At 44.1% G+C, this 26,329-nt stretch overlaps 3 protein-coding genes across 11 annotated transcripts in view; all 3 read right to left on the minus strand.

The window, feature by feature from the left end:
• Positions 1-21,805, minus strand: part of myo5aa (myosin VAa) — a 41,697-nt gene extending 19,892 nt beyond the window's left edge. For 6 of the 9 annotated variants that reach the window (XM_042062361.1, XM_042062360.1, XM_042062358.1 and 3 more), the window contains exons 1-13: positions 21,583-21,804; positions 11,574-11,684; positions 10,388-10,559; positions 10,052-10,196; positions 9,295-9,451; positions 5,979-6,122; positions 3,535-3,616; positions 2,659-2,766; positions 2,420-2,526; positions 1,603-1,868; positions 1,353-1,434; positions 933-1,073; positions 591-716 (exon numbers count right to left, since the gene is read on the minus strand). In XM_042062361.1, the coding sequence (XP_041918295.1) occupies positions 591-716; positions 933-1,073; positions 1,353-1,434; positions 1,603-1,868; positions 2,420-2,526; positions 2,659-2,766; positions 3,535-3,616; positions 5,979-6,122; positions 9,295-9,451; positions 10,052-10,196; positions 10,388-10,559; positions 11,574-11,684; positions 21,583-21,609 (1,668 nt within the window). In that variant the 5' untranslated portion in view covers positions 21,610-21,804. Of the gene's footprint in view, positions 1-590; positions 717-932; positions 1,074-1,352; positions 1,435-1,602; positions 1,869-2,419; positions 2,527-2,658; positions 2,767-3,534; positions 3,617-5,978; positions 6,123-9,294; positions 9,452-10,051; positions 10,197-10,387; positions 10,560-11,573; positions 11,685-21,582 lie in introns of all 9 variants that reach the window. The other 3 variants (XM_042062354.1, XM_042062355.1, XM_042062353.1) reach the window with 1 other exon arrangement.
• Positions 4,358-26,329, minus strand: part of fam214a (family with sequence similarity 214 member A) — a 49,804-nt gene continuing 27,832 nt past the window's right edge. Inside the window, exons 12-13 of the mRNA XM_042062363.1 lie at positions 12,416-12,422; positions 4,358-4,369 (exon numbers count right to left, since the gene is read on the minus strand). The gene's annotated coding sequence lies outside the window, so the exon portion shown is untranslated. The remainder of the gene's footprint in view (positions 4,370-12,415; positions 12,423-26,329) is intronic.
• On the minus strand, positions 22,733-26,185 carry arpp19a (cAMP-regulated phosphoprotein 19a). The gene is made up of 3 exons (XM_042062366.1): positions 25,971-26,185; positions 24,059-24,166; positions 22,733-23,800 (listed from the first exon to the last, which is right to left on the minus strand). Exons 1-3 carry the CDS (start codon positions 26,025-26,027, stop codon positions 23,630-23,632), a joined length of 336 nt encoding a protein of 111 aa, XP_041918300.1. The 5' UTR covers positions 26,028-26,185; the 3' UTR covers positions 22,733-23,629.

Raw genomic sequence — 26,329 nt, forward strand, 5'->3', positions numbered from 1 at the left:
TGACCATCAGCGCACCCTCATCAGGCCGACTCATAATCTCTGATTAGCACCCTCCAGGTCTTATCTCTGGGTCAAGTCATCTAAAGCACGGCAGGCCTCGCCTCCCGAACACAATTGGCCCTATGGGATCATATTTACAGACCAAGAAGACCCAGCACAGGTGACCTGGGTGCAGAACTAATAATGCTACATTCGAAGGAAGCCTTTGCAGGAGTGGGTTTGAGTTAAAGAATGGGCAGATTGGATGGCCCTGGGATGGCAAGTCCAGACAGCTTTTAAGCGCAAGCCGGGGAGAGGTCTAAGTGCAGTTTCCCGACACAGGCTATCAGCCCTTTCCCTCTAGCGTTCTCTCAGGGGTAACATGAAACTGAGGCTAAAACTGGCTTAGGGACTGGGTCAGCCAAGAACTCAGAGGGGTGAGTCACAAATGGGACTTTATTATCAGGTAGAGAGCTTGAGAGCAAGAGGGCAAGTCTCTTTAATACAAAGCACACAAACACGCACATACACACAAACACCAGCAGTGTGGTCAATGTCTGAAAAACCTCTTTGAGAGGCAGTGAACGTGATAAGAGTCAGATGTGGGATACCTTATCAGCAAAATGCTGAATGATGAAGGCCCTGTTGGACATCCGTGGCTTTTGGAACAGTGCACATGTCTTCAGGTGAGTGTTGTACAACTTCTGGGCCCATGAGTCATCAGACCCCTTTGGCATCTGGGATTGGGACAGGAGGGGAACAAATCAGTGGTTCTCATGGGGAATCAAAAGACCAGAGAGAGAGAGGTAGTACCGCTACAAAACAAGCCTGACCCACCCCACACACAAGTGAACACAGTATATTAACAACATGGTCTACGCTTCATCTGCACAGCAGGTCAAATTGTCCAATGAAGCACAAATGACATGTCATGCATGGTGCCCTCTCTTTACCTTGCACTCTTCATCCAGCAGGTCCAGGATTCCCATCTTGGCCTCAATAAGATTGATGCACGGCTGATTATCATAGAAATCTATAAGTGTCCAGGGGATCTGCTCCTTCATGTACTCTTCCTGTTCCAGTTTAAACACATGCTACAGAGAGAGAGAGAGAGAGAGAGAGAGAGAGAGATAGAGAGAGAGATGGCAGAGGTCAGGGTGGTATAATGCTGAGGCATTCTCTGTGAAGTGTTCTGGACAATTAAAGCCTTTACACAGCAGATATCAAAGGTACTAGCTGGCAAGACCTCATCTTACGCTGTTGCATTAGTAGATTAGCTGTATCTACATAGTGCTAAATATGTGATAACATTATGTATTTGGAATTTATGTTCGGGTCATTTGCAGGGAGAAACTGCTTTAAGATGGACTTACCATGTTAAATTGCTGTTGAAGCTTTTCATTTGCGTAATTTATACAGAACTGCTCAAAGCTGTTGATCTCAAATGTCTCAAACCTTAGTTCCAAAAAAAGTGAAATCCAAAAATTAATAACATGTCCCAAGGCAGCATATATTTGGTTTGAAGCATCAATATATGACTTGGATTTCATACTTCATTAACATCATAAGAGGGAACTCTACCGGTAAATTGATATCGATAGGATATGGCACATCCCTACCCACCCGTAAATATCCAGGACTCCAATGAAAGAGTGCTGCTTGACGTTGGCGTGCAGGGCTTTATTCACGTGATCCACGATCCAGTTGAACAGCTTGGCGTATATGTGCTTGGCCAGGGCATCGCGGGCATTGGTGGCCTGGATCTTGGGGATGGTTTTGATGTACGTCTCTGTTGCTGTTTTCAATTTTTTGTGACAGAGCCAATGGGACATGTCCTGGTAGGTCACACCCATAAGCTCACAAAATGTTGTAAGATGGCCATTGTTGGGCTGTTGAAGAAAGGTATACATACACAAGCAGCATTGGCAGGGCTTTACTGATGTAAGGTCCTCAGACTCAGACAGACTCACTCACTTTTCAAAAATATGAAATTTTTATGCATTTCATGCATCAATTATTGTTATATATTGTTAATACTATGTGAAGTTAATATTATAAATGTTGCAAACTATTTTTACAGCCACATGTAGAAGTGCACTTAAGCCTTATTAGCAGGATAAACCTCTAGTGGTGATCTGGTTTTAAAATTGTTTGGATTTGGATTTTGATGGCTGTGTTTCTTTAATGTGAGAGATTTAGGTGGTTGATGACCTTGAAGTACTGGCCAACTTGCCAAATCCCACAGACAAACAGCAGAAGGAACAGAACGTTTCTATAAATCACATCGCTATAAATGTCATATGAAGACCATCAGTAAAACTTTAAAAGGTTAAAAAGACTTGTGAGGAAACAACCAAAATGTTGTTTTCTGCATCCGTATCACAGGACTAATCCTGACCACCATTTGCAAGGGGACTATTAATGCCCACATCAGACTTACCGGGATGGTACTACTGTCTGCATCACGGTCCTTCACCTCCACATTTCCAAGATGGAGGATTGCAGCAAGAATGTGGAAGAGTCCCATTTGATATGATTCATTGATACCTGGTATCAAAGACAGGGCAGATATTTACATCATAACATATGCTTTTAATAACAATAATAGATAATCAGGAAACATCCGTACAAAACTCCAAAAATGCATAGACAAAACATATTTTTGATGGACAACCTTACCTAGCAATGTGAAAGCTTGTCTAGTATTGGACATCTCCTTGGCATCATTTACACCATCTATGACAGGGTTCCCGCCCTGCTTGGTGTAGAGGAAGTCATTTGCGCTGCCTAAAGATGAAATATCAATATAAATCAGAGATGGTACTGAGGAGCAGGATGATTACTTTAATGGCTTTACATTGGTAATGATTTTATGCATGGCCATTTACAGTGTGATATATGTCCCATATGGTAATGAACTTAGAGCCAGTGGTCACTGATCCACATTCATGCGCAGCTCAACAGCATGAGAAAATGTCACACGTGATGGCCTGGTAACGACTGTGAAGTCAATCAGGCGTCCCCATCCTATAGACTGTCTGGGATGTAAATGTAGTCGGAGTGGTCCTCTGTTCACATGGAGCAGGGAATAGCAGGCTCCACATGAACACTCCCAGCTGTCACAAGGAAGAGCGGAACTGAGCGATTCAGGCGTCAGTGTCGACTGGATCCGCAACCAAACCACACACAAACAAAGCTGTCTTCACAGATTAAAGACAAGATGCGCTGTTGCCAGGCAACCAGGACCTGATGGCGTGACTCCCCCCCCCAAACCCGACCCCTTATTTAAGAGGCATTAGTTGTTCAGGAAGCCAGCTGAGGGGGTAGACAGTGCCAGCAGTGTGTGAATGAGTGTGTGTGTAGGCATATTAGTGTCTGAATGTTTAAAACAAAACAATGTCCTGACAAAGTGAGTTGTGTGGTCTTCTAAAACACTATTTGTGATTTGTATTAACTTCCTCCTGTGGAGTTTGCTGCTGCAGGACTCAACCTCCTCTCTGCAAAGTGATCTAAATGCACTGCTAAGGTTGTGCTCTTAAGGGTTAGGTGACTTACCCAGCTTGAGGGCTTTCAACTCAGGTAAATGGGAGGAGGCACACAGCTGATAAAAGATATGGTAGTTTCGTTCTTCATCCGCCTAGAAAGCAAGCATATTAAAATCTGTCAAACACATGAGGTAAACCACTGTGAGCTGACCTAGGGTGAGGCTGACAAGTGACCACTAGAGACAGACAGGGTGTTTGTGAATTAGCAAGCTTACCGAGTCATTCTTCACAAGGACCTGGAGATTTGCTTTGCACAACTTGCAACCATTCATTGACAACATTACAAACATATTTTAATTTGCAAGCATAGATGTAGAAATACATGATGCTCAATTCAACTGATAATTCAACACATGATAATCAATTAATCCCTGAGCTAAGAGGTTCCTTGTCTGAAATATGATGCAGTGATATAAGTTAACAGCATTTTAAGAGAGAGATAAACTAAATACAGTGTAGACTTCACACATTTCTGTGCCTGTGACTAAAGTAGGCCTCTCTGTGCCCGTCTGCACCCTTGACAAGCACAAGAGAGAGGCTGAGGGAGAGAGAGAGAGAATGAGAGAGAGAGAGAATGAGACAGACAGAGAGAGAGAGAGAGAGAAGACTCCTGTCACATCTCATTTCACCCACCAGTGAAGATGCTAAGTCCCTTGGTCTCCCGTTCACCTGACTGCTGGCGCTGTGGCACCAGGCCTAGACTGGAGACGGTGGGGGCCTGTAGGTGGGACCCTGCATAGCCGTGCAACACCACACACACCCTGAGTTAGCAGGCCACACTGCACACTACATGATCTCACACTGCTGTGGAGCACCTCGGGGCCTCACACTGCACACTACATGATCTCACACTGCTGTGGAGCACCTCGGGCCTCACACTGCACCAATGCAGTCAGAAAGGGAAAGGAAAGTCAACCTGAAATCTCCGATTTAGATTATACAAGTATATTAATGGAATCAAGGATCACGAGGGATAAGCTGGATCTTTACTACGTCTTTGCATGTATGACACCTGTCTGACTGGCGCGTTACCCACGATGCCCTGCACCTAGTCCCTCAATCATGCCAGCTGGCCTGCTGCCACCACTTCAGCTCGCCAGCAGCACGAGCGCTCAGGTGTTCAGGCGGATCGGAATGTGAAGAATGTTGACAGCGCTGCATGGTACTGCACCGTACTGGAGTGAGCTGCAGTGCACGTGACCGCCGCTTTCACAGGCCTTACATGAGCCTGGGTGGCCACTCCGTCCACTCCATTATCCTCATGCCTTATAGAGACCCACTCTGTCCATCCTGTCCTTACTACTAGTGGCTTCAGGATGGACACGTGCATGTATGAAAGCACTGAGGGAGACACCTATCAGAAAGTAAATGACTTTGGGAGGCCACATTTCGTTTTCAAACGCTGTCATTTTCTTGGTAACAATACTGTGGGTGTTGGCCATCACGACTGCCAACAAAATGAGTTTAGTTCCTCGTCAACAGCAGCTCCTGACACTGAAGAATGTTTCCTTATCGGCCTCCAGCACCAGTCATGCAGGTGAGGTCACGCCTGCAGTATCTCCACAGGATCAGAGGTGGGCTGGGCCCACAAACACGGCGCACAAACACACACAGACTACCCAGAAGCCATTTCTCAAGGAGAGGCGGGGGGAAATAGTGGCAGCACCCCACAGCCAGACAACACAGCCTCAGTCAGGCACAGAGGCCCCCAGTCAGAGCTTCCACTGCACTCTGGGGCGGATGGAAAAAAAAGAGGGAAAAAGGGGGTGTTTGAAGAGAGAGGGGGGGAAAGTCAACATTTCCTTTAGACTGAAAATAAAAACAAGAAAAAAAAAAAATCAGCACAATCTTTATCGCCTGTTTAATGGACAGTGCTGTTCTTGTCTCAGCTGATGTGTTCAGTAGCCCTGACGTGGCCGAACGGTAACACACAGTGCAGCTGACCGGGCGTGAGCAGAGTCTCTGACGTGGCGCTGGAGGAGCTCAGCTGCCAAATGGTAAGAGAGCTCATGTGGGCTCCGTCCACCCTCTGCCAGGCCCACACAGCATCTGACCGCGCCACTCAAACAAACAGCGTCTGCCGCCAACGCTCACTGCCTCCACACACCAACCCACTGCCTGGCAGTCGAGCATTACAACCCCGTACACTGTTCCTCGCTCAGGAGGACAAAGGCATCCTTTTCCCTCGGCCTCCCTCCATTAGTACCTGCTGGCACGATCTCCAGATGCATGGCATTGTTTAAATGTGTTCCCACACTGGCAGGTCAAATAAACAGGCCCACTGACGGGAGGATTTGTGGTCATGTGCGGTACCACAGATGCGGTTATGACCCAGCAGCACTCAGTTGTGCCTTGCATCTGCTAAACATCCAGGAATTCAGGGGACAAGATAGAAATTCTTTCGCTATTTTTCAATGCCTTAGAATGTGCTTTATGCATCAGTGGAGAACTCACCTGAAACACCACTCGGGACTTTTCCAGCAGGTAGGTCCTCATGTTGGCTCCGATGATATGGTAGCGCCTGTCGAAGCCAATCTCAATGTACTTGCCGAAACGACTGCTGTTGTCATTCCTTGTTGTTTTGGCGTTACCAATTGACTGGAATTCAAGAACATTGGGAACACAGATTTAAATGACGCATACATCAGGAATACTACATTTATTACAGACAGAACCACTGAGTGAAAGACAAACATGCAGGCAGCTGTGCAGGACAGAGCAATGACTATGGCTTTACTCGTACAGGGCCACTAGGCTACCTGGACCTCACTCCCACCCTAATCTAACCTCTTTAGCACACTGAGAGAACACACACACACACACACACACACACACACACACACACACACACACAAATCCCAAGTACTTTATCCCTTAGGATTAGACAACATTACTACAACACCCAGTTTAGCACAAGTACTTTCTTCATCTCCTTGGTCAATGGAAATGTAGGTCTATGGCACAGTACAGGTCACAACATGATTCCATGATTCACAGACTGATTTCATACCCATACTAGCAAAACAATCAAAAAACAGTATACATACATATATAAGCTACAACGTTATCAGTTCCACATAAATCTTGTTTTATTTCATTGTGATAAACGGCATCTGTCAACAAGAATGTCAAACAACTTCAATGGCTACTGACCATTAACAGTAACATAATTAAGACCTACCAAAGCGTTTTTAAGATCTAGTGCATAATATTTTAATGTATTTAAAGCTAAAATTCATAAATACACTATATGGACGAAAATATTGGGACGCGTGCCATTCTAAATCCATACTAGGTATTAATATGGAGATGGTCCCCCCTTTGCAGCTGCAACAGTTTCCACTCCAGCCCTTTTCTGTTCCAGCATGACTGTACCCCAATGCACAAAACAAGGTCCATAAAGGATGCGCGTGTTTGGTGTGGAAGAACCTGACTGGTCCACAGGTTTCTCTATGCTATTTGGGATGGACTAGAACAGATTTGGCAAGGCAGGCCTTCTCATCTAACATCAGTGCCATGCTTTTCTGGATGAATGGGCAAAACCTCCCACAAACCCTCCAAAATCTCGTGGAATCCTTGGAACCTGCAAAACCGCGGAAGCTGCAAACGTTTTGGTGGGTTAATGGCAGGCGTCCCGATACTTGTGTCTATATAGTGTAGATAAAGACACAGGGAGTGCGGTGGGGATTGAAATGCCTCGTTTTTTCTCATAACAGACTGCGGCGGAATTAAGACGCTAAAAATAACACAGATGCCAGAGCTATTGTTGCAGTGTGGTGATAAACTGGGACCATGGGAAACACCATCTAATAAAGAGGAATGCAGTTCCTTGTAACTGCGTCACATGACCCTTTGTGGAAGAAGGCAGTTCACAGCTGATCGTTCAAGTCAAGCTTGATTTTTCAGGTCTGCCTTGACACACACACACACACACACACACACACACACACACACACACAGATAGAAGCATGCACACATACACTGCTGATCGCCGACAGGCCACTTCTGAAACAAAGGCGCAACAATAAGGTGACAGCTGCTGTAACCATGGGACACCAGCTAACACGGTCACACTTCCACCAATCAGCCAATCACCTCCCTGCCACCCCCTCCAGCTTCATCAGAGACTGCCGACAGCTCTTTATCCTCCATCCTAAACCACCGCCTATAGCCAAACTGCAGCCTGGCACTCAGTGGAGGAAACTGAAGGAGTCAGCTCTACTCTCCCCACAGCGTGTGCTGAGCCCCGTGCTCCACCCTCCCATCCTGCCAGTGAGTTACTACAGAGTGCTGAGAGCAGGCACACCTCAGTGGCTGCGAGAGAGAGGGGGAGAGGAGGCATCCATAAATCCAAAATGGCCGCCTGGCACACAACAGCCGCTCCTCAGCAGTATGGAGTAGGAGCATCCGCAGGGAGAGTCGGGACGCTAAGTCTCTCAACCCATCACTGTAGTTTCCACGGTTACGGACAGTGACAGATCATGTAAACAGCAGCTGAACAAGAGAAGGCCGTTTGGAAATAAACAGAATAAGGTGCCAATTCTGAAGAAACGCTCCTCTCAGTGGGCCTCATTGAGACATTTACAATGGACATATATTTATGACATGCTGTGCCTGGCTGCTCTGAGGTTGAACGCCAGCCTGGTTGTTAAGGGAGGGGAGAAACGGCTGATGCAAGAGTCAGCAGAGCCCCAGTAGACCAGGAGTTATCGGAGTGTACACACACACACACACACACACACACACACACACACACACACACACACACGCACACATTCGCTTGCGCATGCACACAGAGCACACGTTCACCTCTCACAATATGTGAACAAACACACACACACTCTCATTCACACACAAAAATACATAAACACGCGTTGGGGGTGGGAGTCAGCCTGACTATTGAGAGAAAGTGGAATAGAACATTATGTCCAATATTCCAATATGTGGTTTAATGTTCTGCATTATGCCCAATATTCCAATATGTGCCTTAATGTTGTGCATTTCTCATTAGTGGATCACTTTGATACTAAAAGTATGATTCTATGTAATGACTGTATGATATCTGTACTGTCCCTGTGTACAGCGGGAATATTATGACTTTGCAGTGTTTCACTGTTCTGCATGGCTGCGTCAGTAGCTATCTGCTCCGGATTGCCAGGTTGCCACTAATCAGAGTCTGATTCAGTGTAGTCCACGTGAGATGGGATGACCAACGGCATCTCCCGTCAGCCTGGAAGGATACTTAAACCCTAACTATTTCCTTGTCTAGTTAGAGCAGCTGATGGATCTTTAGGTGAAGTCATGCTGTCTCTCCCTTGATGCGTATCATTGTAAATAAACTCTGTTCCTGATTTTTCATACTATTGGTCTGACTGGGTCTCTATTAAATCTATGGTATCAAAATTACCATCACTATCATGGCTGCTAAGAGAAGCCTGAGGCAGAAGGCACACACTGTAGAGAGCGGAGGAGTGACTGTGGCAGCTTTGAGTGCATCTGTCTACTTTTGTGCCAACCTTCAGGCCAACTCTAAGCAGCGCAACATGAATACTGAACACAGACAGTGCTCTAATGCTCTCAGAAAGCACACAATCACGGCTCTGAGGTCCTGTGGCCGGTCTTTAACCATCAGGCCTTTGAACAGAAAACACCAACCTATATTTGACATGCTACCAGACCGAGATACTGTAGGTGGACAGTGAGATGGCCAGACAGAAGCCAAGAGTAGGAGACCGAGAGGTGTAGAGACGGACGTCACATAAGCGCTCACCTCCATGATGGGATTGGAGGCCAACACCTTCTCCTCCACATTGGCCTCGCTGGCTGAGCCACTGACCGTGGCGAAGTACCGCATGGCATATTTGGCAGAGACCGTCTTACCAGCGCCGGACTCCCCGCTCACAATGATGGACTGATTCCGCTCATCTCTGAAGGATCAAAGGAAAACAACATGGGCTTGTAACTCTCCACAAACAGGTACAGACATGATAAAGAGGTACACTTAGAGTGGCTAATTTAATCCAAGAATGGAGCTTTTATTTTGGGATAATCAGATAAGAGAAGAACACCAGTGAAATGCCTCTGCTTTAAGGGATATGTGTGTCATAGGGTCCACTAGGGAAGCACAGCCCCTCTACTGGAGTCAGTCTAAACACCGGCACCTGGGGGGGACAAACTGTGCCAAGGAACGAAACAGAAATGACACATCTCTGATTTCTCCAAGATCAACAGCTGTCTCCTGCTATGTGAGAGTATGAGTGATGTTGAGTAACAGAGAGAGAGAATGAGAGGCAGAGACAGAGAGAGAGAAAGGGTGAGAGAGAGAGACAGAGAGAGAGAGAGAGAGAGAGGCAGCGGGAGAGGGAGAGAGCAAGAGAGAGAGGCTGCTATTTCTGGTTTGCTGCAGAGCTGATATTGTGATGACCTACAAACCTTCCTTGGAATGACGGTCGCCAGTGTGACTGTACAGAGAGGAGCATGAAGAATGGAGAGATTAATACAGAGAAAACAAACGAATGGAAATTCACCTCGCCATCTGCTTATATGCCTCCTCTGCAACAGCGAATATATGTGGATCCATGTCCCCCATGTTCTGACCACTGTAGGCATTAATGATATCTGATCCATAGATGGGCAGATTCTCATAGGGGTTGATGGCCACCAGGACAATACCTGGAAATGAGAGAAAGGGCATCACGATATTATTAGAACGATGGCATGACCTCTTCATATGCTGCACAACATGTCTCATAAGGTCTGAAATGGGTCCAGGCACCACAGTGTATGGCATTCCTGCGGGGGGGGGTTGGTGGTCAGTGTAATATGAACACTAACAGGCCCTGGCAGGGGCGGGGGGCCCTTACCGCAGTAGGTGTAGATGAGCTTGGAGTCGATGAAGCGCACTTTAAGGTTGTGCAGCACGGCGGGCTCGTGCAGGTAGCTGAGCGCCGTGAGATCATTCTCTCCCACCAAGATGTCAGGGTTTCGCAGGTGTGGAAGATTCTTGGTCTTGGGGTCCAATTTGTGTTCAATTTCCTATGAAGGATGCAACAAAAACACAGTCAAAAATGGCTTCCTTTCATGCTCATTCTTCTTGGTATCTGTTTAATACAAGTCTTTAAGAACAATTCAGACTTTCAACATTTGGGAACTCAGAAAATATTACTTCCTCCCTGTGCTCATACTTTCACTTCCTGCAACAGTATTACATCCATCATTAGCAACAGATGGCAGGAGTTCCAATCCATCACCAGTTTCTTCAGTTGCGGTCAGTGACAGAAGATGTAAAGGGCCACAACAGGCACGTGGCAGTAACTTGGACATAAAGAGAATAAGGTTCCAACTCTTTCATCGATAGCTCTCAGTGCAGCATTATTATGGACATATGCTTTTCCCACTGTGCCTGGCCGCTCTGGAGTGGACAGCCGGGCCGGCCGGAGCCACCTACAGCTGAGCCACTCAGAGCTTCGTTCAAGCCAAGGCCCAACGTCAGAGCAGCACAGGAAATGCTCCATGCATCTGCCCCAAAGTCTCCGGGTCTGCCAGGACAGCATTGCTCTAGGCTCCAGGCCTCACTGAAAAGAACTATTCATGGAGTACACAGTGCTCCATGAATCGCTGGAACAGCGATTCTCCCTGGCTCAACTCTAAGCATGTGTGCAAGTAATTCCATTTAGACACAGTTTCATTAAGGCAGAGTGCCATCAAGATGAACCAAGAATCATAAACAATATGGATTAGTGGGTGCATACTCAAGTCTAAAAGCATTAGCTGACTATGTGCACGTGGGCAGAATTAGAAATAGCATTCAACAATGTTGCTTTTCTCTTTACACTACTTCAGCATTGATACCTGTAGACCTACCATAGGTTTACATTCCAGAGCTAGGTTATACCTATGTAACGTCAATGAGATATTTACATTTCAGATGTAGATTTATAAGTATCTGCCCATAGGGCCATAGAAACGTACTGGCTACATAATTAGCTAAAGCAGGTAGAGTAGTGGTGTAGTGGTGTAGTGGTGACACACTCCCTCCTCTCCACTCACCTCTCCATCCTCCAGCTGTAGCTGCAGCACTCCGTCTCCCTGCTTATAGTCCTTCACCAGCTCGGCCGACTTCCACACTTCCTCTGCATCAGGGATCCACACCCGAGCAAACTGGTGGGAGAGACGGACAGATCAGCAGGGGTGCATCAGCAGCAAGACTCTGAGACCGAGTGATGATGAGTTAACGTTTACAAAGAGGGTGAAGAAGAAGACAACAAACATGAGCAAAGCCTGTGCAAAGTTGTAACTGGAAATGATTTTGAATTTGATGAAAAGAACCAAGAAATCCATTTTGTTCATCTACATCTCTAACACAGTCTTTTGTCTCATCCTTTTGATGTCATTTCAGGTAAAAGTAACTTATTGGTCAAATGAAAACACACAAACATACACATAAACAGCTCCCCTAACCATGTTTTTAAACCATGAGATTTTAATAAATCAAAATTTGGCTTGGCAATTAATTATTTTGCGCTATTCAGACACCTTGACTTCCAAGCTGACTGCTTCATTCTTTAAGAAGTCAGAGTGACATTGCCTTTTATGGCACCAACATAACACTGTGTTCACCAACACACACGAGCACAGAAGAAAGAACACACCTTTAAGATGGTAGAGCAGAGAACACACAACTCACACACAAGCGCAAGCATACGCAGCTCCTATAACCAATTCTTCAAAAATCAGATTTCATTCTGGACTCATTCAGTATATGATTGAAGAGATCTGAAAGGTTTATGAGTCTCTGACATCCCTCATCCATACCGCAGTGACACTCAAATGACAGATCAAAAGGGTGAGATGCTGTGGTGTGAAAATTTGACGTGTGAGCGCCATCTGACCATCAGTCTCCTTATTAGAGAAAGACAGCAGACAGAGAGAGTGAATGATTGACATTTTACCCTTTTATGGTCAAGCAAAATACATCAGTGCTTCTCCTTGTTGTTTAAGGGTTAAGAGTTTGTGGTGGTCTGAGAATCGTCTGGGAGGGGGGGGGGGGGGGGGTCAGCTGATACGGAAGCATGTGAAAAACACCGACTCCAACTGTCTGGTCACATGACAGAAGAATCCAGAAACCTCACAAAGAGAGCCCAAGAAGCTGACTGTCTGACTGCTGCCATGGCCACAGACATTACCGCTGCCCTTAACTGCCCAACAAACTGAAACCTCAGAAGTTACAAGGTCATCTCCCTGACAACCATGCCCAGGCCATCACTGACAACACAGGCCAGAACAATGTGCTTGAGGACAAATCAGAATGCGTATGAAGACTGGTCCACTGTTATGAGATCTCTTTTGTGTGCTTAAAGAATATAAAGCATGGGATTCAGGGATTGCGAACAACTGTGGGAGGATTATTCTTTAGGGAGAAATTGGTGAGCTGAGCTTGGCGATCCTCCTCTATATCTGCTGCATTTACAGGAACAGAAGGAAATAAAAACGTTTGAATTTTTACACACAGAGTTCCATCAGAACGTACAATTTATGCTGAGCTGGTCTGGGCAAGTAAAGACAGAGACAGTTGATAGTGCAGTGCAGTAGATGTTAATCACACAGCAGGGTAGAGCTCAGTGGGGCCCCACTGGAGCAAAATACAAAAATCACATGAATGTCGGCATGGAGGAGACAGTGGGCCTTCAGCGCACCGCACAGAGGCACGACATGACTGCAGCGACACTTTCTGTCACTTGTCCAAACACACCAGTGCCGAGATGTTTTTAAGTGACAAGCCTCATATCGCCACCAATGTGCCTCACTGCTGCGTTCAGTGGTTTTTGAATGGTTGTAGACCCGTTAGAAAACAAACAAATGAAGTATCACCATTGAGTGAGAAAGAGCAACTGGACTCTGCCGACTGCTGTTCAGTCCTTAGGCAGATAAGCTGCCATTTCAGCATTTCTGCTCATCCTGCTGAGGTAACATAGGAGTCCAAGATGCTGATTGGTTAAGCTGAACAGCTGGATGCCCATGTGTTCCACTAGCTCGCACCGCACTGGTCAGCTGTCTATAGCCAAGGTTGCTAAGCTAACAGCTGCTGGGCTGAGCTGCAATAAAAGAGGTCAAATCAGCAATGACATTAGGAATCACAGGGTTTTCACCAGCCAAATGATCTGTGTATTTGCCTCTTGTTTCAATAGTGTCCTTTGTTGTGCACGGCAGGCTGTAAAAGTCTGGGTCTTGTGCTGCGACTGAAATATGCATCACAACAAAATGACTGACTTTTCCCAGCTATTTTGTCTGTCTCAGCGTGCTGTGTCCGAGCAGGCTGGTGGTTGTGTGCCGATTGAGGGTAAATCTGGGAGGTGGCCCAATTTTCCTTCAATGCCGTCATACTCCTATGACTCACACCCCCCCCCCCCCCCCCAACATAAGGAGAGTCTAGGCCTGCACTTCCAGGAAAGCGCACTGCTTCACACAGCCGTGTCTCATAAATGTGAATGAAGCTCAGAGCAGCACAAGCGTAAGCAGGAGCTGCAGCCCTTGGGGACTGGGATCAGATCAAGAGAAGTGGTGCATACGGTGTTCACTAAACAGCGTCACAGTGCTTTTACTCGACAGAGAGAGGTCTGAACCACCCTCCCCCTTTATTAAAACAGCACTGTCACCATGGAGACAGCCTTACAAACAGGCCAGCTTGTGACAGATGACTATGGGGGTGTTACAGGAGGATGAGGGGAAGAACATGAGGAGGCCTTGGGGTGGTGAAGGCCAGTGCAGCACCGTACGAGCACTGGGAAACCACCTCCGTATCACACTGTCTCACTCTGAGATGAGTGAGACAGTACAACCCCTATGCCGTAAGGCAGGGGTTTTCAACCAGTGGTCTGCGGCCCACTTGTGGTCCGTGAGGACTTTGGTAGTGGTCCGTGACCATGGAACCAGTGATATAGTTTCAATGGTGGAATCAGTATTTTTATTCAGTGGTTGCTCTTGGGTGCTCCTTGTTGGTGCCCCCCACCCAATCCCAATCCTCCCCCACCTTTTTTATGCAGCCCTTGCCACTTAATCTACTAAACCCCTCTTCTACTGCACTTTTTACCCCCCCCCTCCCCCATTAATGCACAAATAGGCTGACACCAGACATAATTTCACTGCATTTCTTACTTCCAGTAACTATATGCATGTGACAATAAACTTCCTTGTATCCTTGTATCCTTGTATCCTGGGGTTGCGTAATTAGTCAGAATGGTGGTCCCTGGTTCACAATCAGTTGAAAACCCCTGCCGTAAGGTGCTTGGTCAAAACTGGTAGACTACAGTATCTCTGGAGGACATACTCATTGTAGAGTTTTGAATGGTGCTCTCAGTAATAGAGTGCACAAGAACCCATTTCACATCCTACAGTGAAGCCCTAGCCTCGCTTCCCAGAAAGCAAACTATTTCCATGCGCCTACTACAACTTATTAAATTACCACCTGCCCCTGGCACCCAACACAAAGGCATGGAGTCCTTATTTTGTGCACTGAGGAGAGAATAACACTTCAGTAAAACCAATTAGGAAAATAAATAAATAAAATGTTGCCATGGCAACGCTGCCAAAGAAGTGAAACTACGCTCTCAGACAAAAGAGACAAATTAGCTTGTCATAAAATGTGTATCCACCTAGCTTCCCACGTTTGTTCTTGATAAATAGAGAGCTGTGAGTCGAGCTGGGTGTTTAACACCTTCCTCCCCAGAGAGGTCCCATCCCAGAACCTTGGCTCCTAGCAACAGAGCAGGAGGAGCAAAGAGGCTGCTGGTAAAAATAGCAGCTCGACATGAGCAGCATCACACCCACAGAGGCAGCAACTATCACTGCTGCGAACACTTCCTGATCCTCTCTAACACTCACATACACACGGTCACATACAACTTGCTCTGTCTCTCTTTCTCTCTCTCTCTCTCTTTCTTTTCCTTCTCCCTCTCACACCATGGTAAAAATATTACCCGATCCCCATTCACACATTCTGTGTACACGTGCCTGTACAGTATGACACACAAGGATGCATCCTCACAAACATAGCCATGTGCAGGTCTATTCAGATGCACTCATGCATTTGGTGCCAACAAAGGGGTAAAAGCAGCACAGAAACAGACGCTCTGTGTGTTTGTCATGATTTCCTAGGAGATGCCAAGTGAGCTGAAAATGCAGAGTAAATCAGTTCCCCAAGCTTTTGGCACAAGAAAGCATATTAGCAAAACAACTACACTATTACCTCTGGGTGGAAAAGTACAAGATTCGCATAACTTAAGTATTGGGTATTGTAAATATAGGCCAACATTCTGTCAAACATAAAATTGCAGAATGATTACTTCATCATCAGCTGACCAACATCATTACAACTCGTATCTGGAAATTATCACAATTATACATGATAAAATCAAAAAATCTAAAAACTGTGCTACTTATTTTTGATAAGTATTATGTTAACACATAGACATTAATAAACTCTACAATGTACACTAATATTGAACATTAGAGGCTACTGACAGTGAGAAACTACATTAGTTTTAGATTTCAACTCCAACACACTTCTATAGTAAGTCTACAGTACATAGCCTTCAACAGATGTGTCCTTCATACATGTGCATCTCATCCTTCAACAGATGTGTATTGAGTGAAGGTCTCATTTGGGGTCTTTTGAAGAGTGATTGAGTATACAGAAATCGGAGGACTTGTTTACAGACACACCCCTCATCATCAGTGAGAGAGGTGCTGTGGGCAGTGAAACTGACCGCAGCACTGCAGTGCCTGCTGAGGAGGAAGATCTGATGGAGGATTCTACTACGGCCTCCTGACCTTTTGACCTTCCTGGACTAGTGATTAAGAGAAGGCTTTTCCACTTAGCGCCGCATCCCGACTCCTGCTCCCCACATGGACACCCACTCTACTGGATCTCCATTGCTCAGCATCCCAGCACAGAATGGTGCAGACACACACAGGCATTAGGTCTCTTCTCTCTCCTCTAAACGGGCATTCCTGAGTGGCCTGTGCAAACCACATGCAGTGTTCACATGTGCACAAACTGCCTTCTCTGGTGGAATAACTAAGTGGCGTAAAACCAACATGACGCATAAAGGTTTCTGCTTTCTGTTTTTTTTTTTTGGAGGACACCACTTACAGGAAGGAGGTAGATATACAAGGCAACTGTTCAAGTGGTGTAAATTATCCACAGATAGAACCTCTCAAGTCTACAGATCAAGAGCAGGAATTACCCAGGCTTACTCGGACTAATCCCTGCCCAGTGAACTACACCTCTGCTCTATTACAAAAGCCTTTGGCCTCCAAAAACATATGGCCATCTCCACTTAGTTTAAGCACTCTGTGTGTGTAAGTGTGTGTGTGTGTGTGTGTGTGTGTGTGTGTGTGTGATGAGTTCAGTAAGTATTCCCACTTTACATGATTCTGTTCAATACTGTTGGAGTAATCATAGCTGCATGGTACTGATGGATATTAATTGTTTCAGCTGATGAGTAAACAGAGCCTCTCATGACAGGACAGGAAATGGTCTGGGGAAATAGTCAGAGATACTTTCACAACTGTTACTCATCCTTACTGTACTTCTAAGAAGGTCCTTTGGCCTTTGAGGTTATGAGACGTGTCATCATTCACAGCCTATTCACTCTGTATGTTCAGCAGTCATCTTCACCTTCCTGTTCTAACCTGGCTTATAAGACGCTGTGCTGAGCTGTGAGATGGAGTCTGAGGGTCACGTTAGCACACGTCCAGAGAGAAAGACAAGCTACAGGGGGTTCTAACATAGGGGTGGGGTGGGGTGCGGGTGTGGGGGGTGGGGGGTGGAAGTGGCAGCATTTGGCAAATCGGTTCACAGCCAACAGGAGATTATCGAATTAACCCTCTAAGTCTCTCTGCTTTCACTTCAAAAGTCGGAGCTTGTTTTCTTTCTTTGGCGCAGCCCCTAGGCCTATGTTTCTGAATGATGGGATAACAATCAGAGAAGGTTTAGAGACTTAAGTAATATTAGGGCTTGCTGCTAAACATGAAGGAGAGAGACTAGAGTAAACTAGGATGGTTTTCTTAGGTAGTGGTCCCAATGTAAAATCCAGTAGCAGTAACAGCAAACCTTTCAAAAAATTATTGAAGACTGGCCATTAAAAGCTACATTGTATGAAAAATAAAGTCACATTCCCATGACACAGCCATATAGTCACCGACATATCAGACACTGATGCCAACAATGTGGCTGTTGACAGCCCTGTGTGATGGCAGAACGCCGGCCAGCCGGGTGTCTGTGGTATGAGCTCAGCGTCTGGGAGCAGAACTAATCTAACACTAACTCCAAACAGCACATCACATGACGGACGCTCATGTGAGAATCTGCTGCTTTCCTGCTTGACCCTCCGTCCCAGAGATAGGGCCTCCGCCCTGCGAGCTCGCCTCTCATCGGCCAGACACGAGCCCATGACGACAGAGGTCTGCTAGCCAGCTAACTAGCTTAGTTCAGACAGAGAAAGCTTCCTTTAGACAGAGAAAACGTGCACCCTGCCGGGGTGCCTTCAGATGCCAAGGTAATGACACACTGGCTCAGGCTGCCTTCCCAACCTGATGATGCTTAACTGGCTTTAATTGAATCAGCTAGCAATGAGTTGGCAAGATACATCATGAATGACAGTGAGAAGATTTTTGTTCCTGCTGGTCATACAGGCTACAATGGTGCTCATTAAAAGATACCATGAACTAAATTATAACGTCTTACAATTAATCATCTCATTTTTTGCTTGGAGGATGCCCCACTCTGGACCTTCCTGTTTCATCAATCCTCAACAGTGGATGCTATTTCATTCCACACCTTTCATTTCATACTTCTTCTGTCATGAAGAATGATCGGCTTGGATGGACCATATTATCATTTTTTCTCACTCTCACTTCTCCATACAGTCTGTGTAGAGAAGGAGAGTAAAATGCCCATCCAAAAGTAAATAATTGTGACTCAATGTAACTTTCTCTACCAGTTATTTTCAGTTAGCTCAGAACTTAAGTAGCTCATAGAAATGTATACTAATGCTAATGATACAAAATTCTGTCACCGTTGAAACAATACAGGCAGCTGATAAAGACAAAGAAAAAATCAACTTACTTTCACGCACATAAAATCCAACTCCTGATTCATCTTGACACCATATCAAATGTCCTATTTCATACTGTGAGATGGAAGAGCCTTGCGCTTCCTACTTCTTCTACGGTTGAATGACGCCACCATACACTAATCAAAGCAAATGACAGGCTGACCAAGCGACTGGTATGTGGCCATAGCTTCTACAACATGATCCCGGCGTGGTCCCTCGTCCTCTCCTTCTGCATGTACAGCTATATACTTGTGCTGCTGCTGCTGCTGCCGTTGAACAATGCTCACTGTTCTTCATCAACCATTCGTACTTTAACCTTTCCCAAATGAGGCAGAGCCTTCAGTAGATCACATGAATTGATGAATGAAAGATTTGTTTTACAATCTAAAAAAATGGCAATAAAGTTTAAAAACAAAATGCAATGAGTTAGTCACTCATGGGAGAAATCCGAGCTCCACACAGACAATCTATGCTGAAATGATTTTCAAATCTGTCAGTTTCAGAAAAAAATATTATTATTATTATAAATATTATTATAAAAGTTACTAAACTACAAAATTACATAAAAAGAACTTTCCGGGCTCCCAGAGGCTACCTGCACAACAGTCCAACTGGTAGTGGCCGTTACAGCCCACTTTTTCCCAAGGACTCGTCGTGACTTGTCACCTAATTCAAGGTAATCTAATGCACATGCCCTCAATCAGTATTGAGACAAAAAACAAGCAACTATGCAACATGGTGAAACCGCTTCCACCACAAATTGGTGCAAACAACACACATATGGATTACATCTCACTCATCTTCAGATAATCAGGTCCAGCAAGTAAAGATGAAAGCCTATTTCATCTATTTTGGCAAATGAAGGATTTCTGACAGTTTGAAAACAATGGAGGTGGGACAAACCCAAATGGAACTATAGTGCAACCAATTTGCCTTCTATCAGAAGAACCAGTGGACACTGCTGAAGGTGGACAGCCCAACTGGAGCGGGTACTGAGCGCACTCCCAGAGGAATGAAAGAAACAGGTCAGAGGCACAATGCAATGCTCTCACTTAGGTAATGTGTCTACACCCTATAAATGTAATTCTATTTGTCGCAGACAGAGACACAAAGAGCTGAGTGTTCTCAGGGAACCATCCACAGCTCAGGAAGATTTGTGAACTGCTCTTACAGGGGGGGTTGAGACCAGAGGAGCTTGTCAGCTGGCCTTCTGAAATTCTGGTAAAATTGGAAAGACTACATAAAATGTCATGATCCGTGAAATATTAAAAGCTTAATAGCATCCTTATGATATCATATGATATAAGGATGCTATTAAGCTTGTATTTAATTTAATTTCAATTATAATCTCTGATTCAAAAGTTGTGAAAAGGAAGAGAGAGAACTCTTATCTGCAACTTGTCTTGTGCACAGCTCATCAGTTTTCTGATCAAACTGTAGCAAAACATTGCAGGAAAAAAATGTTTTCCCTGTTCGACTATTTCACTCATCCATTCCAGTTGACTCTGGAGTGGACTGAATGAATCTCACATAGGCTATGACTGGCAGTTGAAAATGATGTAGGCCTACACTGCCTGTGTAACAATATCAAAACCAATCACAAAAAAACTGTCCTATAGTATGGTGACATAGGCCTACCTATCTTACAACGACAAACTGAAATCTCAATCAGTCCTTTCTTGATATTTCCACTCAACCTTCAGGATAATAGGTAGGCCTAAATGTAATGTAGCCTTAAGTCATATCTCCATCTTATGTCCTTATACACACAACAATTAGGCTATGCTCTCTGCTCTATTACATACAAAATGCTTCCAATGATGTATCTAATGATGGCCTGTGAAGGGCTTTGTTAGTAGGCTATAGGCCCATCATGCCTTTTCTCAAGCCCTGATACCGAAAATGGTGACATTTTCACACAACGGATAGCCTATTTATCAATATGATATGGATAGGCTACCCTACAGACATCATCGACATCATTCTAATGTAGTCATACCCTTCCATCTTCAATGACAATATGAACCTGATAGCAAAGCCTAACAGAAATGCAATAATCTAAAACACTGATTATTATAGGCCATACTTGCAATATCTGAACAACCATTAGCTCTGGGCCTATTTGATTAAGAAATGACACGCCTAGTCTTGTAACGCAACAACCAAATGGTCCGCAGGCCTAGCAATAAACTCAAAACAAGCACTAATGGCGTCAGACGGTGATGTCAAAGTCGCAGCATCACAGCGCTACCCACACCGGACACATCCCTTTGATCATCACTATTTCCAACAGAAACATTTTTAATAGTCTACACAATCTCGTTTAAACGCTCACTATGCTAAAACGATTTCGATGCATTTCTAACCAAAGAATGTCAAATCATTAGCCAACAGCCAAAAGCGCGATGACGACAAAGCATCTCTATTGGTAGTCTATTTTCTTCAGTAGGCTACATGAAAACCGATAACGCATACTCATTCCATTAGACCACGCACATCCAAACAAAACATTTGACTTTCCAAGAGCTATCAGTAATTTGGAAAACACCTTGTGTTTTTTTGAAGGGTAAATTGTTGTAGGCTATGTTGTTAGTGTCCCCAGTTTGTAAAATGATCAAGGGACCATGGAACACAAAGGTAAGAGAGAGAGGTGAAAGACCTTCTGGGATTTCGGTTTGTGCACAGCCTATACTGCCAGTGATATGAAATTCACAAAATCACGGTTAGGCTATTTATGAGTAGATGGCCATTCATTCATTTTACCCTTACGATGGCCACAATGATCCCTCACGTCAAAATCCTCAAGCCATTCTTGATGTACGTGCTACACAACACAGTCAACAGCATGCATTAGACTACCAAACTAATTCCAGCCTAAATAAGATTGACATTAAGGAAGAGGGACGAAATGTAGCCTACAGAAATCAATATTGACGTTATACCTTTGTGTAGAGCTCTGACGCTGCCATGATGGTCGGAATATCCTTTCTCCAATCTCGGTTAGCTAGACATCAGTATGATCTTCTCTTTACCGAGAGCGCTTTAATCCCCACTGATAGCAATGTTTTATTTGTATTATTTAGACGCGAGAGCCTAGCGTCATGACACCTAAAAATCTCCCTATTTTGGCTTCCCTCTGTGCATTCTGGGAGTGAACGATGAAATGAATCAGTAGCAGGCTACGCGGCTATGCCTAACTTCAGAAAATGGAGATAGCCTGCCACCCTGTGGCATAATTGTTATCATCTTTTGTTCATCATCGCATTTACACCTTTACAATGAACCCCTCCACAATAAAACTGTAGGCCTACATGTGGACAATACAAATAATAGTAATTATAATAACAACACCACATGTTGTTACTTTTATTATATTTATTAAAATATTAGCACACCCTTCTTTTAATTGGCTACCTACTATACCAGATGACCGATGTAAGCTCCAGTAAAGGTAAAAAGACTCACTGAAAAATAAAAAAAATATTCTATTAATATGTACTGCCTCATAAAAGACCCAAATGCCTGACCATTCATATCAGCAATGACCACAGGCCTACACATAGTAGCACTTAGAGACTTAAGCTACAAGAAAATCAAGAACGTGTTTACATTGCATTGCAAACCTACTTGCCTACATTGATTCAATATTGGGAAAAAAACAAAATGTTTGTCTGACAAACATTTCATATTTTAAATAATGTCCATATATAGGACATTAATCCACTAGAAACCATTTGATCTATACTGTACAGGACCTTGAGAAATGTGAAGTGGAATTGAACCAATTTGTAACCTCAAATAAGAATATCATCTACAGCTATCCTAAAATAATAACAAAACAAATAACAAAAAAACAGTAGATGGGCTAATAATCTGTTATTTCCCCAAACTGTTGTTCTTTGGACAGAATGATTGCAACTGTTGTTCAAAGTTGGGTAAACCTGTGCACAAACATTCTGCACAGGTTTCTGAGTTAAAAAGTCAATATAGTACCCTATAAATTACCAGGGATAAAATACTTTGTCACGGCAAGCACACACTCAAAAACAAAATGTAATAATATACAGTTAGTAAATAAAAATAGAGCAAATATTTGTGCAAAACTATTTTATTTACAAAACAAAATGGCACAAAAGTGACTGCTGTCAATGCACATGCATACTTCCAGCCATTTCTGTTTAGTCTTTTGGGCCAACTACTGATCCTGAAAGTGATGTAAAACCCTTCAGTAAACATCCCAGTAGAACTGTACATATTTTTGGAGTATTCTGAGGGCTGGAGCAGAACTGCCCAAACATAGTATCGCCACTAAAGCTGTTAAAGGCCTTTCCAGAGCCAAAGCAGAGAGGCAAGCGAAGGGCAGGCCGTTCACAACCGTTAATCATGCAAGCTGGGGTTTTTTCTCATATACATGACTCCAGCAGTAGCAGTGCAGTCCATTTGTAGTCATCAACCATAAATGTCTTTAAAAAAAAAAAAAAAAAAAAGAGCATACACATGACATCACACGGAGGACATTCTCAGGGGATACATATAAATCATTCAAGCATGTTGCCTAGTTGCATGATGGACCTAAAAGAGTTTTGAATGATTGACAGGTCAAACATTGTCTCAGTTCAGTATGCTAAATTCTTCCACGTCCTCCATGTTTTGACACTAGGTGATTATGTACACTTTCATGTTAAAGAACTACGGCACAAGAATATCTTTCCAGAGAACCTTTGTGTTTCTTTTGACTTGGCCAGAAGACTGTGGCCCCATCCATCATTAAATAACATCTTCTGCATAGTGAGACAGTGTAGCCTGAGCCCATGCCCAACTGTGAGATGCTATTTTCAGTGTATTTGGACAATGATACAAATGACAGTGAAAGACGGTAAAACAAGAAGACGACAACAAAAAGAAACCAGAAAAAGGTTGAACAGTGATTACATGGAACAAGTGAGAGACATGGAGAAATGGAAGGGGAGAGCTGGAGGCTGAGCTTAATCAGCCGGCCAGCTTGCTGGCCACCAGGGAGGGTTTTCTGTGGGGCAGGTCCTGAGGGGTGGGGATGTGGTCCCCTGTGATCTCAGCCTTCTCTGTGGGTGCCATTGGTGGCGTCTTGTTCTTGATCTTGGCTTTGGCCATGTTGTAGTCTCCTGAGTCAAAGTACTTTTGCTGCAGAAGGAGGAAGAAAGAACAAATGTGTGTTGTTCAGTTTGACAATACTTTGTAAACCACTGTTGTGCTTCTGTGTCAGGAGGAAATCCTACAACAACGCCACAAAGAATCTGCGAAGAGAGCATCATTCAAACAAAACAGGCACTATACTTAACCTTCATTTGTGATACTCTCTAAATATTTAAGCATCACTAATACCTTTAATCTTTCAGGCATGTTATGGTAATGCTGAGTAGAAAAGTTGAGCAGACTCACCCCTTTCTGAAGTCTCTTCCTAAGGAAGTCTGAGCCTCCTGGCTTGGCCCCCAGGTGAGGGTATCTAGCCTTCAGCTTAGCTTCCTCTGCCTTCTCCGGAGCAGCCGTCTGCAATCAAACACAGGCCCTGTGAGGACTGCAGTACATTCTCACGCAAAGACACAGATGACCCTGATGAGTTGACACAGCTTCATGGCCAGCTTAAGAATGCAGCACAGTGGATTTCGTTGTTGTGTAAATAGTTGATCTAAAACATGTGAAATCCTGGCTCAAGAGCCTCTGGCTAACCACGTGGTTTGAGTGTTCATGGATGCTTATGAAACTGTTACTGCAGAAAGGTGTTTCGATAAGCCGAGTATGGTAAATAGTAGCCTAAATGAATGGAAAGACAACAAATCAACATCTCTAAGTCACTTACATATAAATGAGCATCCCAAATGGTAGGAAAAGGCAAAAGGCTAATTTTAGGCCTAGTCCGAACGTAAGACTATGGTGCATACTAAAAACTTGAACAATATATGATTTTCTGTATCTTGTCAATAACAGCGTATTGACATACTTATGAAGCCAAGGCCATAACGTTAAATGCAAACTACACCAAAACAACTTTTGGGGAGCAGTGTGTAAGACCGCAGACTGTAACGTTATGCTCAGAGGTTTGGGGTGTCAGCAACATTAACGCTACAAACACTTTTTAAAAGATCAACTTAGTTAAGTGTCAAGAAAGATTAAGTTACACAGTACCGGCTGACTAACAATATAACAAATGCTTCACAAATCGGCACAAAAACCTGTCAACTACTTAATGTTCAGTAACGTCAGCGTTAGCTTATGAAGAATTATCTACCCAAACAAAATGTTAACAACAAAGTTAGCTATTGAGCTAACGTTACGCGGGACAATTTGACGTTATGGTGCACCTAACATGCTCAGGGAAAGAACCAAACTGTAAAATCTTCCAAGCAATACAGTGTTTACTAGCATTAGTTGGCGATGACTGGATAAGAAAATGAACGACTGAAAAAGGTGTCCTGATTATTATAGTCATATGACAATAATGACATCCAGGCATGCTAGCTTGCTAAACAGGCTAACGTTAGCTTGCTAACTAAAGAAATTAACGTTAACGGTGGTCAGATGTCAAATGTTAACGTCCCACTGACTGGACTGATTTCTATGCTATCTAAGTTATTCAGCTTTTTTCTTTAGATGTACAGTTGATTTAATAAAAAAAATAAAGATAACCATAACCCAAAGTTAGTAAAACAGGTTAACGTTAGCTGTCTGGTCTGACAAGTGTTAGCCATTAGCAAGAGGCAATGACAGCTCAAACCATAGACTGTACAGTCGATGGCTCAAACCGTTAGGTAACGTTAGCTTCTAGCTCGTTTGTTATGGCTAACTTTTCCAGTTGTGTTTGCAATAACGATAGTTATTGAAAGACAACGTTAGCTGACATTAGCCAACTTTACTACCAACAAAACATTACTATTGTCTGAAAGCGACATTTTAACCTCTGCAATAAGGTAAACTACAATTTCACATTTAACTTATTTTTTCGCTAGCAAGGTTACGTTCATTCCCAACGTTATCATGGTGTTTGCAGGATAGCCAACACATTCACCCAACTCCTGTAATGTTAGAAGCTTGCTAGCCAGGGTCAATTATGGTAAAATATATTTATCTTTCTAGTATCTTATCATTTAGATATACAAATGATTCATATATACAGTAATCTAAACTAAAAAATCACATGTTAAATGACGGCCTGCAGTCAGATTCACACAACGACAACCGGCTAACATGACTATGCTAGCTTGTGAACTGATTCTAGCGAATGCTCGCCGATTACTGTAGCTCACCAGCTAGAAAAGGAGGGATTGAAGTCACTGAAACAATAAAACGGTCTTACTTTCTGCTCCTCGACCACCGTCTCTCCGGTCAGTGTTTCATCAATTTCTTCCGACATGTTTCTAGACGTTAACCGAGTGATATGAATAGACGAGTCAAAAACAAAATCATTTGGCGTAAAAGAGAGCGAACATTAGGCGACCTCCCTCCCCCATAGGAATCACATTCTGGTTCTACTCCCGCAAAAACATGGCTGCTGGCTAGATCTAGAACGTCATTCTCATGGATTAAAGTTAGTCTAGCTCTGCAAATGCTCACTCCACTCGCCGCTAGTAGGCACAGCAGAGCAAATGCAGAACTACCTCTCATGGCAATGACCTCATAAGTTATTTAACATAGGCCTATATAATTGGCAAACAA

The sequence above is a fragment of the Alosa sapidissima genome, chromosome 14 (assembly GCF_018492685.1).
Source record: "Alosa sapidissima isolate fAloSap1 chromosome 14, fAloSap1.pri, whole genome shotgun sequence".
NCBI lineage: Eukaryota > Metazoa > Chordata > Actinopteri > Clupeiformes > Clupeidae > Alosa > Alosa sapidissima.